Raw genomic sequence first — 13,576 nt, forward strand, 5'->3', positions numbered from 1 at the left:
CTTTGAAGGCTTTGAGGAAATTTTTCCGAATCACTTTTTTGAAAGTTTTTTTGAGAACTTCCCGGGTATTTGTTGTAGAATTTTTTGAAGACCATTTTAAAAGCATATAATTTTTTTTTTTTTAAGTTTTATACTTTGGTAGTTGTAAACAAGGGTGAGCCTTGGGAATATGCCTGAATAAAGTTTTCTCTCTCTATGTTTAGCTTTTATGTATTTTTGGCCGTCTCTCATTGTTTTTATTGTTCTATATTTATGTAGTAATACTGGTCTTTTAATCTTATTAGCTAGCACTTTTATACCTGTTCCCCCAAACATAATTACTTTGTACATCTGTCCATGCTGGGACCTGTTGTTCCACAGCACCGACATATAAATAGCACCACTAGGACACTCCCACCCCAGGCCAATAGAAGGAGCTGTAGATCCGAGCGTGTAGCCTGCTAGCCTCCTCCCTCCCTCTGTGGAAGTTCCCCCGGATGTGTTTCTGCGACCCGTGACATCACTTACATGCGTTCCACGGTGGTTCCGGCCTCTTCCTGGTGGCCACAGGGCGTGCTGCAGATCGACCAGACCATCACACAGCCTCGCACAGGGACCGGATCCAGACACAGGGACCTTCCCAGGGACTCCATATACACAGATGAGCCTATGATGTTCTTACTTTTTGTAAGTGTGTTTTTATACCTTGCCATTAAAGCTGCTTTTAATACTGCACTTAGGTGGCGCTTCCTGTGTTCTCCCTTTTGTTGCCGTGTATCCATTCAGACACGTAGCTTCGGCCCGGCACCTCCCTCCTTATTGGCTGAGTTTGATTGATAGCAGCGTGAGCCAATGGCCCCGCTGCTGTCTCTCACCCAATCAGGAGGGAGAGTCCCAGAAGGCTGAGGGACTTGTGGACATCGCAAAATAGAGATGGGGCTCAGGTAAGTATTAGGGCGGCTGCTGCACACAGAAGGCTTTTTATTATTATAGAACGCATTAAGATAAAATGAACCTTCTGACTTTACAACCCCTTTAAAGAACCTTAAAGAATTTGTATCAAATGTATGCATTTTAACATTGGCGTATAGTGTACAATACTTGGAGTACCCTAGAAGTACCATATATATAGTGGACACTTTTTGTTAGATTTACAATAAAAACATATTGGGTTTTAGGAAAACTCTATACAGTAATACATGATGCCAAAAATCACATACAAATAGATTTTGGGATAACAGAAAGTTCAAAGTACAGGTTCACCAATTGTTTAAAAAGTTTGACAACTCCTGTCTTTCATGAATCCATGCGGCTGGTGCTTAAAATATTTTTTCCCAACAAGAACTCATCTATGTGGTCTTTTATTAAACTCTCCAGTATCTTCCCGACTATAGCAAGTCTATAGTTACTTGGTAAAGTCTTTCATCCTATTTAAAAAAGGGAACCACATTGGCCCTACGCCAATCCAGTGCTACCATTCTAGTCATTAACGAGTCCCTAAATATTAGAAACAACGGCTTTGAAATGACAGAGCTCAATTCTTTTAGGATCCGTGGGTGGATGTCATGCTGTCAGCAGCCCTGACGGTAATAAACTAGTGCCATGCTGCCTGTGCAAGACCCATAGACTAGAATTGGACATTGTTCCTGCAGCACAACTATGACACATTCAAGTAAATGAAGCATTAGCACATAGGCAGTCTGGTGCTAGATGTTTATTGGCTGGGCCGGGGGAGGCATCCTAGCTTACTGTGTTAAGGAGGCTATAGAGGGGCGATGGGGGAATTTAATAATTGGAGCTTGTATTTTAAATGAAAAAACCCTCCTGCATAGTCCATAATAATTCAACTGAATTCATCTGCAGTAAGCCCACAAATATTGGTTGAACTCATGGAATGGATACTTATAAAAGGTGCTTCAGTGGTTTCCTTAGGCTTTCATAAAAGTTACCATGACAACTGTTCTGCGCACAAAATGGTTTCCGTGATCAGGCCACAGTAAACCGTACTATGAAAAAAGCTATACAGGAAGGCCCGTGGTGGGCTAAATACTGCATACTTTATTGGATAAAAAAACACTTTAGGGAACTATTAATTTTCTCTCGCTCAGCTAAGAGTCCAAACAAACTCCTGGGTTACTGGCAAGCATTTCATTTCTTTCTCATGTTTTAATTAAACGCAGGAACGGACTCTTAAAGTTAAATAAGCTTTGAACATTACCAAGCTGATCTTGGCTGTAATTTTAAGACATGTTACTACCAAAGAAAACATGAATAGAAAGGCTCTGTTTATAGAAAACTTTCAAGAGAAACAACTGTAGAACAAAAGAAACTAGCATTAGCCAGAACTGGACATAACAGGCATTATTATGGCATGTATAAAATGGTTCAAAGTCAACATTTATTGCAAATATAAAAAAAAAAAAGTCCATTATGGTCCAAATTCTGCACTAGCAGGAGTTACGAAGCTTGTTTATTAAAGTGTCTGAAATATTACACTTTGTATAGCCCCAAACACCTAGATTTATTGTGGATGCTAGAATAGCATGGGACAGGGTTAGAGTCTGTTAGGTTTTTTTTGTACTCAATACAAAATGGTGCAGCGCTCAACCAATTCATGTAAAATTATAAAAGTGCCACAGCGCATAAGAAGTGTAAAAAATATATAACATACAGTGCCTCAAAAAAAGTATTCACACCCCTTGAAATTTTCCACATTTTGCCATGTTACAACCAAAAACGTAAAGGTATTTTATTGAGATTTTATGTGATAGACCAACACAAAGTGGCACATAATTGTGAAGTGGAAAGAAAATGATCAATGGGTTTCAATTTTTTTTATTTTTCTAAATAAATATCTGAAAAATGTGGCATGCATTTGTATTCAGCCCCCTTTACTCTTATACCCCTAACTAAAATATAGTGGAACCAATTGCCTTCAGAAGTAAAATAGAGCCCACCTATGTGTAATTTAATCTCAGAATAAATACAGCTGTTCTGCGAAACCCTCAGAGATTTGTTAGAGAACTTTAGTGAACAAACAGCATGTGGAGGACACAGCAAACATGTGGAAGAAGGTGCTCTGGTCAGATAAGACCAAAATTTAACTTTTTGGCCTAAAAGGGCGAGTTATGGGTGGCTGGGCAGCTCATCCTCTGAATGATGTGAATTGACAAAATATGCATCTACTCCACCCAGAACTTGGATGTGGACCTATATAAAATATAAAGTCCAGCTACACATGACTGACACTGAGGAACCCAGCGTGGGGATCAGGACAGAGGTTCTATGAGGTGGCAAAGCCAACAGGCTGCTTTCGTGCATTGTCCTGGGGAGTGTATAGTGGTGGTGGAATTTGCACACTGAATGCACTTTAAGTCCATTTAATTGCACCGAGAAGCACTGCCCTGTGGATTGCTATGAGATGAATATCACTGTGATCTTTCCGTCTACAATCCATCAGTCTTACTGGGCTTTTTCTTTTTTCGGACACTTTACTATATGAACTTTTACACATTTCTATGTGGATGTTCATATATCTATATATCTCTATATCTATATGTGTCTCTCATACATTTTTTTTTTTTAACATGTCTTATGCATTGTGGCACTTTATAATACTACATTAATTGGTTGGGCGCTACAACATTTTGTATTTTGTTTTGTGAGATTTGTCATCTTTTTGTGCGAGCACATTCTAACCTCCTAGTGTTCATTTTTCCTTGTATATAGGATTTTTCGTGCTGTTCATGTCCCTGTTAAGGTAATTTGCATCACTTCCTGTTCCAGTGATTGTCAGCAGTACTGAGAGCAATATTGTGGCAAAATTAAATTTAATGATTTTAATGAGTAACAGTGTTTGGCTGCTTTAAAGCTGAACTTTCTCCTACTACTTACTGGCAGAATTAAAAAAAAAAAAAAAAAAATTGAAATGCCCTAAATCCACGGTTACATGATGCTCCATTCCCAAGTACTCTCTTCTTCTGCGTACAGGAGACAATGTCCCTCTTCAGGTGTCTGTTACTGTCTGTGTGATGTTGGCACTCTCTCTTAGTTATACAGTAGCATGGTCATCTCATGATCCATAAGAGGAGTCTCAGCAGAGACATCAGCAAAACAGGTGTTCTAGGGACCAGTTGGCACATTTCCATGGTAGGGTTGCAAGTTTTGCCGCATATGGGGCCAGTGAGGGATAAAGAGGGCAGACTTACGGCTCATTCACATGGGCGCAAAGCCCTGTGCAACATGAAGAGCTAATTATATTTTTGAATAGTGTTTAGCTATGTGCAGGCAGCCTATATAAGTGAATGGATATCCATCAGCCATATGGACCCACCCGCACAGCTGAGTTTGACAGGTACAAAGCTACACAATACTACAAAGTGATAAACAAACGGCACTCCATGCTGTATGGGGCTCTGCATCCATGTAAATGGGCAAAGAAGAGCAAAACATCACTTGAGAAGGTTAACAAAAAGTGTTAAATGGATGGGGGGGTACATTTTGATGCCTGGATATGGACTCTAATGTTCATTAGAACCTGGGAGGAGCAGTGGCTTGGCTTGGGAGCCATTTAAAAAAAAAAAAAAAAAAAAGGAATACTGTTCTTTAACCACCCTGTCAACAGTAGGAGTGTACCTGTGCTGCAAAAGCCCACTCTAAATGTGGCCCCCGGTTTATTCTCTACATTTCTTGTATAGTGAAGAAAAGGTTTTAATCCTTATGGAAATGGTTACCAGGATAACAGACAGCACAGACACGGACAGATAGCAATAAGGAAAACTTTAAGAGGATTTGCCCCCTCCTCTATTCTATCCAAAACTATCCAAACAGCACGGATTAAAGTGGTTGTAAAGGCAGAAGGTTTTTTTTAACTTCATGCATTCTTTGAGTGAGGGGGCGGGGCCGAGCTGCAGCTTTATATGTCTTATGGAGCACGCACCAGTGCCCCCATAGCAAGCAGCTTGCTATTTGTAGAACTGGTCAAGGGGGAGGAGCCAGGAGCACCGGCAGGTGACCAGAGAAGAAGAGGATTGGGGCTGCTCTGTGTAAAACCATTGCACAGTGCAGGTAAGGATTGCAGGTTTATTTTTGTAAAAGCCGAACCTTTAATACCACTTTAAGGCTTTACTTCTGAGGCGGACGACTGCTGCGCCTGGATGGTGCACAGACTGGAACTAATGCTTAGGGCAGTATGCACCCTGGGACAAATGCTTGGGACACAGACTGCTTGCAAAATACTTGTACCAGCTAAAAGTCTGATCTCCATCACATATGTAATAAATTTCCTGGAAGTCAAATTATTTTTCAATTTCTTCCATGCAATGGGCTTATGTTATGAGGTAAATTTTGAGGCAAACTGTGCTTTGTAGAGTTGTTCAGTGTTTGATTAAATACAAAATCCTCTGAATGTGAAGGTGTTAATCCAGACTATAACTATACAAAATGGACCACTTATCTAGAAGTCTGCAACCAGTAAAAGCCCTGCAGCTGGTCAGGATGTTATATAGCTGCCATGACTTTGTGAACAGTTCAGCATCAGTGACAATTTTACAACTGTTCCCAAGTTGGATCTGTGTCTGTAGTACACTCTAAGGGCTTTAAATCCAGGTTGGACAAACCTATAAATCTAGTTGTTATTGGCTGTGCTGCTAAGTTCAGAACCCTTCCAGTGACTTTATTTACTTACTCTAACTGCACCCCCTACTTAAATTAATTTAATACCTGCCTAATTTTGTTTTATCCTTCTGAATCCACAGATCAGCACTCTAACCTCTCTAAACACTCCAGTTAATTAATGTGCTGTTACGAGCGCTTTTTCCCCCCAATAATAAATTATCTCTCGGTCATAGACATTGAAGGCTGCAGCACTTCCAAGCTGAAACACAATGCACAGATTACAATGTTAGCTGTATAAGGGAATCTTTACATACATATATATTATATATATATATATATATATATATATATATATATATATATATATATATATATATATATATATATATATATATATATATATATATAAATTTCGAATTATTCAACCTTCAGGCCATCATCTCTAGGATTACTGCTCTTGTCTGAAATGGCACGATCAGTTCCGCTGAGGACAAAGCATGACATGGTGTTGTAAAGCATATAAAGAGCAAATTATAGCGGCTGCAATTTGATTGGTATGACTTTGGTCTCATCATGTGACACATAAATTGAACCTCATTACAGATGGCCTGGCAGGAATTTCGATCTGTAACTTTATTGCTGCACGAGATAGCAACTGGGGTGGGGGGGGGGGGGGCTTTTTTTGTTTTGTTTTCTTCAGCTCACGCACAGGAGCTGGCAGGTAGGGAGGGAAGGGAAGAGGGAGAGCAGCAGGATGACACAGGCATGTGACCTGAGCACAGTAATCAAGGATCAGCAGCCATGATTACCATAGTCAGTTTACCTAGGGGGACACAGGAACAGGCAGGATCCACCAGATTTTTTTACAGCACACAAAAAAGGGACAAATGACACCGCACAAGCACTATGCGGTTTAACATGCTTTAAAAGGAACAGGATTTTTTTTTTTTTTTTTGGGTTACAACCTCTTTAATAAGGAAAGATGACACCACTCATAACAACTGGAGTAGCAGATGGGCGGAGCTGGGAACCAAGGTCCAGGGACCTCCCTGCTGAAGATATCAAAGCTAGCTAGGGGCTGACATATTGTACCAGCTAAATAAAAAGTTAAAACATGCGTGTGTGTAGCATCTTGCTTGTCAATGGATTTGTGATTCTATTCAACCAGTCTTATATACACATCTCTGCCACACTTTTTAAAGAGCAAGGTGGAGGAGACAGGGGCTTGCACAGCTGAACAGGCCTGGCTGCACATGGTGGCAGAAGTATGTGAATCAGAGTTCCCAAAAACAGTTACAAATCATCTGGCACATATATGAATTTCAAATTTTAACCATTTGACTGCATTACTTCTCCATAATGCTGTATCACTCTCTGCATCCTCCTCCTTCAGCAGCTGCCTCCTTATCTCCTCATTAACTGACGCTCAGCGCCATCCTGAGCACAAGCACTCATGAACATTCCCCTGGTCATCAGGGGTTAGGGCCACAATGATGTCTGTAGGAACGCCAGTAGTAAAAGTAAACAGAATGGTGTTCAACATTGGAAAGTTGTTAGCACTGCTTGAGCCCATCCTTTGCACAAAGCTGGAGGCTCAGTCAAACTCAGGTTTTAATTCTGAAGTTTAGTTAAAGCGGAGTTCCACCCACAATTCCATCCTTGCACCATCCACTTTTTAGCATCAAGTTAAAAAAACAAATGGCCAATGATGTTTTAAGTGGATTTATCTTGTTTAAGTGGGCTAATCGTCTTTCTTCTTCTTTACCCCGCCGCAGCGAAGTACGTCATTTCCGCATCTGGATCAGCCCCTCCTCCATCCCCCCCCCCCAGGGCCATTCAGAAAGTGCAGCGCGACTTGCGCATGCACAGTAGTTTCCCTTAGTTGCAATGGTGGTGCCTGCACCCGAGTTAATCGAATTGGCTTCAGGGAGCCGACATCATGGGATCCCTGGACAGGTAAGTGTCCTATTAACCACAAAAATTTTTGAATCCCTTTTATTCATATTGCAAGGAATGTAAACATCCCTTGTAATAGAAAAAAAAAAAAAGCATGGCAGGACCTCTTTAATGTGAGATCTGGGGTCAAAGAGAGCTCGGATCTCACATTTACACAAAGCAAAAAAATTAAAATAAATAAAATGTCCCTTTAAGGCCACTGGGCAGAAGTGATGTTCTACGTTGCTCCAGTCCTCCAAGGGCATAGAGTCGAGTGGGGGCCATCATGTCCTCACTTGACTTCCTGCCCATCAGGCCTTAAGGTAAGCGGCGGAAACGCCCAGGACATGGCGGGAGGGGGTCACCTCTCCCACCGCCGATAAAAGTGATCTCGCGGTGAACCTGCCGCTGAGACCACTTTCATCTTAAAAGTGGACCGCCCACTGTTTAAAAAAAAATACCTAGCTATCTGCTGCCATAATCCCAGTATTTAACGTCAAAGCACCGACGTATAACGACGGCAAGTGATCCATAAGTGGTTAAAAGTCAGCAGCTACAGTATTTATAGCTGCTGACTTGTACATTATTATTATTATTTGTGTTTTTTTTTAGAGGCTGGAACTTCACTTTAAATATAAATATAAATAAAGCTTTAGTTGCATTACTTACCTGAAATGAAGTATGTTCCATGAAGTGCAGGCCTCTGGGTTCTGTAGAAATCTTCTCTGCAGGCCTGACCTGTCCTCTTCTTGTGGATGAGCATCCAGAGCCGAGGGTGAAAAGCTTCACGTCTCTGGGCTCAGCTGCACTAAATATGATTTGCTTGGGACATGCCCCTCCTGTCCTCTCCTCAACTGAGAAAAGTTTTCACCGATTACACTTCATGTAACAAGATCTGTAAGTGTCAGTTCACACAGGGGCTGCTTCAAAGTTGTCCGACACTGAAGCCACCCCGGACAGCGCGACTTCATCGTGGCTTACAAAACAACTTCTGTAGGGAAGTCAATGCAAGTCGCTCCGAAGTCGCCCCAACGTAGTACAGGAACCTTTTTCTAAGTTGGAGCGACTTGAGTGGCTCCTATTAGAACGGTTCAATTGCAATGCATGGAGCGTGACCTGTCAGGCGGCTAAGTCACCTGACAGGTTGCCCCTGTGTGAGACGGCACTGAATGGGGGAAGAGTCTGATCAGTCACAGGATCTTCTGCCCCTTTCACAGGTAGGGTTACAGGTAGTGTAATCAATGAAACAAGATTTCTCTATAGAGGAGTGCACTGGAGAAGGTCCCTCTCCTTCAGATCATCATAAGTGCAGATCCAAAGTTGGAGATCCAAAGTTGTTCACCCCCAAAGCGCCAGAAGTTCAATAGCGGGAGGAGGACAGGGCAACCCTTCAATGACGATTTCCACAGAATAGAGTAGCCTGCACATTGTGGGAAATCCTTCATTAGAGTAAATAGAAGTAAATAGAAAAAAAATGTTTTTTTTTTGTAAACTGAACTTCAGCTTTAAACTAACTGTAAACCATCATAATTCAATTAAAATGAGCTTGCTCACAACCTGGGCTGTGTGCTTCCATAGACACACACAGCATGGTTCACCCATGCCCCCTACTCCCTCCTCTTCACAGATTTGACTGACGACAGCAGCCAATGGTTCAAGTTGCTGTCTGGGTCTCTGGAGAATGCAGAAACAGGGGAGCAGCACTGCTGCAAATGGGACACCGCTGGGTGGAGAAAGGACTCAGGTAAGTGTTTAGGGATGGCTGAGGGGGAGGAGGCACAAACATAGGGTGTTTTTTTACCTTCATGCAGATAAAGATTATGTTTGTGCAATTGCAGCTTTAAATAGGTGTTCAAAATGCTTTGTAAGAAAAAAAGCAAGTAAGCACCTGTTAAGCAAACTCATGAGTTAACATGACCACCGATTCGGTCTGTGTATAAATGCAAAACTAGGAAGCTCAATTTGAAAGGGTAGAAAGCTGTTATTCAGACACAGACTTGCAACTACTAAAGTAGGTTATTATTCCAATTAAATGGAACAGAAAACAGGGCGCGAGCACAGTCCATAAAGTCCCTGCTTGATTCACTCTGCTGCAAGAAAGGCCTGACACAAATAGCCAAGTGTTTCACATCATTCAGGAAGCAATTTAGAAAATGAGGACCAAATTCAGAAACACATTGTGTTATGACCATCAGTGCAAATGTATCTTAAATACACTTGGTTAAAACATTAAAGGCCAAGCGCCCCTTTTAGGAAAAAATAATAAATGTGCATATTTTTGAAAAAAAAAAAAAAGGTCATGATCCACTGTGATCAGTGAATCGTGGGTGCAATGTCAGGTTACTGCACATAAGCCCTACAGCTTTAAGCCCATACCTCTGTACAGCTAAATGGAATAGGCTGCGCTGCTTAATAAGTGAACGTGATTATAACAGGTGAGTATAACCATGCCAAGAACATTCCTGGTGATAAACAACACTCAAAATAGATGAAAAATGCATACAAAAAAAAAGGACCAAATAAAGTGAATAATGTTAAAACAATGTAGGCTAAACTCCACAAACTGCACGATTCATGGTGAATGAATAAAACAGTGGAAACTCAGAATCGAGGACCATATAATGCTGCAAAGTCCATACTTTCAAATAACAGTCCTTATGAGAGAAATAACTTTTTGTCACAGAAATCGTGTAAGCGAGTGGCTGTGTCCCCCAGCCACTGGGTCTCCTGAGCGGCGTGCTGACGTCACTACCATACCACGCTGATCCCGGAAGACACGGGCAGCATCTGAGAGCCGGCCGGCTTGCATTGTTTTTAAGACGTTTTTACACTGTAAGTGCATTTCTTATATTCTTTATTTTAATAAAGCTTAACTGTATTACGCTATGGAGTATCTCGCTTTCTATTTTTGGGATTTGAGCACTAATACCCCAATCCTGTGAACTTCAGAGTGTGAACCTTGCAGAGACCCAGTGGCTGGGGGACACAGCCACTCGCTTACACGATCTCTGTGACAGGAGATCTAACCATCTGGTAAGGGGCGTTTTTGTCTGAGGTGGAGGAACTTCCTATATCACCACGCTCCCCAGGGAGATATGTTTGTGCATGCCTCACTCTGTATCAAGATTGGTGCTTTCTTCCCTCACCAAAAAGTTATTTCTCTCATAAGGACTGTTATTTGAAAGTATGGACTTTGCAGCATTATATGGTCCTCGATTCTGAGTTTCCACTGTTTTATTCATTCACCATGAATCGTGCAGTTTGTGGAGTTTAGTCTACATTGTTTTAACATTATTCACTTTATTTGGTCCTTTTTTTTGTATGCATTTTTCATCTATTTTGAGTGTTGTTTATCACCAGGAATGTTCTTGGCATGGTTATAATCACCTGTTATAATCACGTTCACTTATTAAGCAGCGCAGCCTATTCCATTTAGCTATTGGGGGTGGGGGTTGTCTCTCATTTGTGGTTGCAGCAGCACAATTATATTTTTTGTTTTTCACAGACACAGTGTTTGAAGATAAATTAGAGGGACAGCGCAGTATAATTTTTTTTGATTTGGCATACCTCTGTACACACTGTCAGTTTAAAAGCTGCGGGACTTGTGAATGAACGAAAGTGTGCTCATTAGTGCCCTCGGCAAAACGTCTGCCAAGCTGGAACAGGGGACTTGTAGTTCTCACATTCACAGATTCCTGTGAGAAGGAATAATGGGGCTGTGCGGGCAGACCTGCACAGCTGCATGAAATTACACATAAAATATTACAAAAATGTAGTGTATTCAGTTGATGTGTGCATTTAAACCTTTAGTGAACTAAAAACCTATTTTTGGTCTCAAAAATTAAAGTGAAGCATGGTTATGAAAATACATTTTTGCACTATTCTTTAAAGTTCAAGGCCATCTTCATGCCAATATTGGAACCCAAATTAGTTAAAAATGATGGTGTCAAATGCTCGTAAAACTAACAAACTAGATAACAAGGGAAATTAAAATGGGATTTTTAAAGGCAAAGCAGTTTACATAAAACATACATTTCTTTATTTAATATTCACATAAAAAAAATGTTACCTATTTGTTGTGCAACATATCATTTATAAAATGACAACACTTCATATTTTAAAAATACTGATTGCTAATGGCCCCACTTCTTCAGAAGAGTTCAGTATAGTTGTGCACAAAAACATTTTGTGCATAACTATACTGATGGCTCCTGAAGAAATGGATCATGTCCATTAAACGCGTCGGGCCACAAGCAATCAGTATTTATTAAAACATGATGTATTGTCAGGTTATAAATCTGTTGGAACAATTGTACTGTTGATCTATTTTATGATATGTTGTACAACAAAGACAACATTTTTATATGTGAATATAAATAAAGAAATTGTGCTTTATGTAAAACGACGAGCCTTAAAAATCCCATTTTGTTTCCCTGGTTCACTAGCTTGTTTTTCATGCTAATATCATTGAGCAAACTTACCTGTCTTGCAACTTCTCTCAAACAGGCAACACCTTGCTCAAAATTTGGAAAGACCACTGAACCATACTTCTGATATTCTGGAAGAGGCCTGATTTTTATTGTCACTTCTGTAACTACTCCAAGTGTTCCTGTTAAGAAATATTTAAAAATAAATTATATAAAATATATTATGTACATACCAGCAACATTATTTGCAGTTTGAACTGTTCATCTGAATCATATAGACATAACCCTCTAACTTTATATGTCAATGGCACAGTAGTGGTGAGGAAAACTCTTCCTCTGGGAGCCACAGACCTTTACCAAGTAGTAGGTTATAAAAACACTTAAAACCCCCCATCAAAAGTGGGAAAAAAAAAAAAAACATTTTACGAACGTTGACTGTTTATGCCATGCTATCCCACTTGGCGATACTGTGGCAGGTCGGCTCTCCTGCGCGAACAGACGTACCCATACGTCCGTCCGTCCATGTGAGATTGCAGGCATGCCCACTGCGATGTCCGCCACTGATTACTGTACATAGAAGCAGAACGGGGATTTGCCATAACAAGGCTGATCCCCGTTCTGAGAGGGGACATCTCAAATATCTGCTGTTCCCAGTGATCAGGCACAGCTATCTCTGTCATGTCCCAGGCAGCCCATCCCCCCTACAGTTAGAATACACTGGGGGAACACATTTAACCCCTTGGGGTCAGAATTGTCCACCGCAATGTCGCAGACCAGTTAAAAATCGCTGATCGCCATTACCAGTAAAAACAACAAAAACAATAAAAGTCCCTAAATCCCATAGTTTGTAGAAGCAATAACTTTTGCGCAAACCAATCAATATAGGCCTATTGAGATTTTTTTTTTTATCAAAAATATGTAGAAGAATACAAATTGGCCTAAACTGATGAATTTGTTTATTTATTTTTTTCGATATGTATTATAGCAGAAAGTAAAAAATACCACCAAAAGAAAGCTCCATTTGTGGGAAAAATGGACCCAATTTTGTTTGGGCTCAACGTCGCAATTGTCAGTTAAAGCAACGCAGTGCTGTATCGCAAAAAATGGCCTGGTCATTAAGGGGGCAAATCCTTCCAGGGCTGAAGTGGTTAAGCTGTGTTCTCTGATCTGGAAAACACATTTACCTGCCAGAATTTAACATTTCAATAAAAATAAGGACTGGAGTGCTCATTCCCGGCGTGGGAAAAGACAGGGTTCAGGTAAGTAAAACGGGGGGCTGCTACACTAGAGGTTTATCACCTTCATGAATAGAATGCATGAAGGTGAATAACCTTGAAGGTTTACAACCCCTTTGATGTATTTCCTCAGCCACATGTAAGTGGATGGTCACGTTAAAGCAGAACTTCATTCTCTCAATCAACATTGACCATTTGTAATCCGTATGCTACTAGCGTAAGTAAATAGATAGGAAAGTATATAATTTACTTGTTTTAACCTTTTCTAAATATTTCTTAATTTACTTCCTGGTTTTTAGGCCTAGGTAAATGATGTCCTACATCCCAGGAGTCTTCAGGAGGGGTTTCTCAGCTAAGTGCACTCTACTGCATACATGTCAGATG

General features: G+C 40.7%; 1 protein-coding gene across 1 annotated transcript in view; it reads right to left on the reverse strand.

The window, feature by feature from the left end:
- The window catches only part of AGPS (alkylglycerone phosphate synthase), a 334,984-nt gene that overhangs the window by 132,331 nt on the left and 189,077 nt on the right, over positions 1 to 13,576 (reverse strand). Inside the window, exon 11 of the mRNA XM_073633833.1 lies at positions 12,012 to 12,139. Within this exon, the coding sequence (XP_073489934.1) occupies positions 12,012 to 12,139 (128 nt within the window). The remainder of the gene's footprint in view (positions 1 to 12,011; positions 12,140 to 13,576) is intronic.

The sequence above is a fragment of the Aquarana catesbeiana genome, linkage group LG06, assembly GCF_042186555.1.
Source record: "Aquarana catesbeiana isolate 2022-GZ linkage group LG06, ASM4218655v1, whole genome shotgun sequence".
In the NCBI taxonomy this organism is placed as follows: Eukaryota; Metazoa; Chordata; class Amphibia; order Anura; family Ranidae; genus Aquarana; species Aquarana catesbeiana.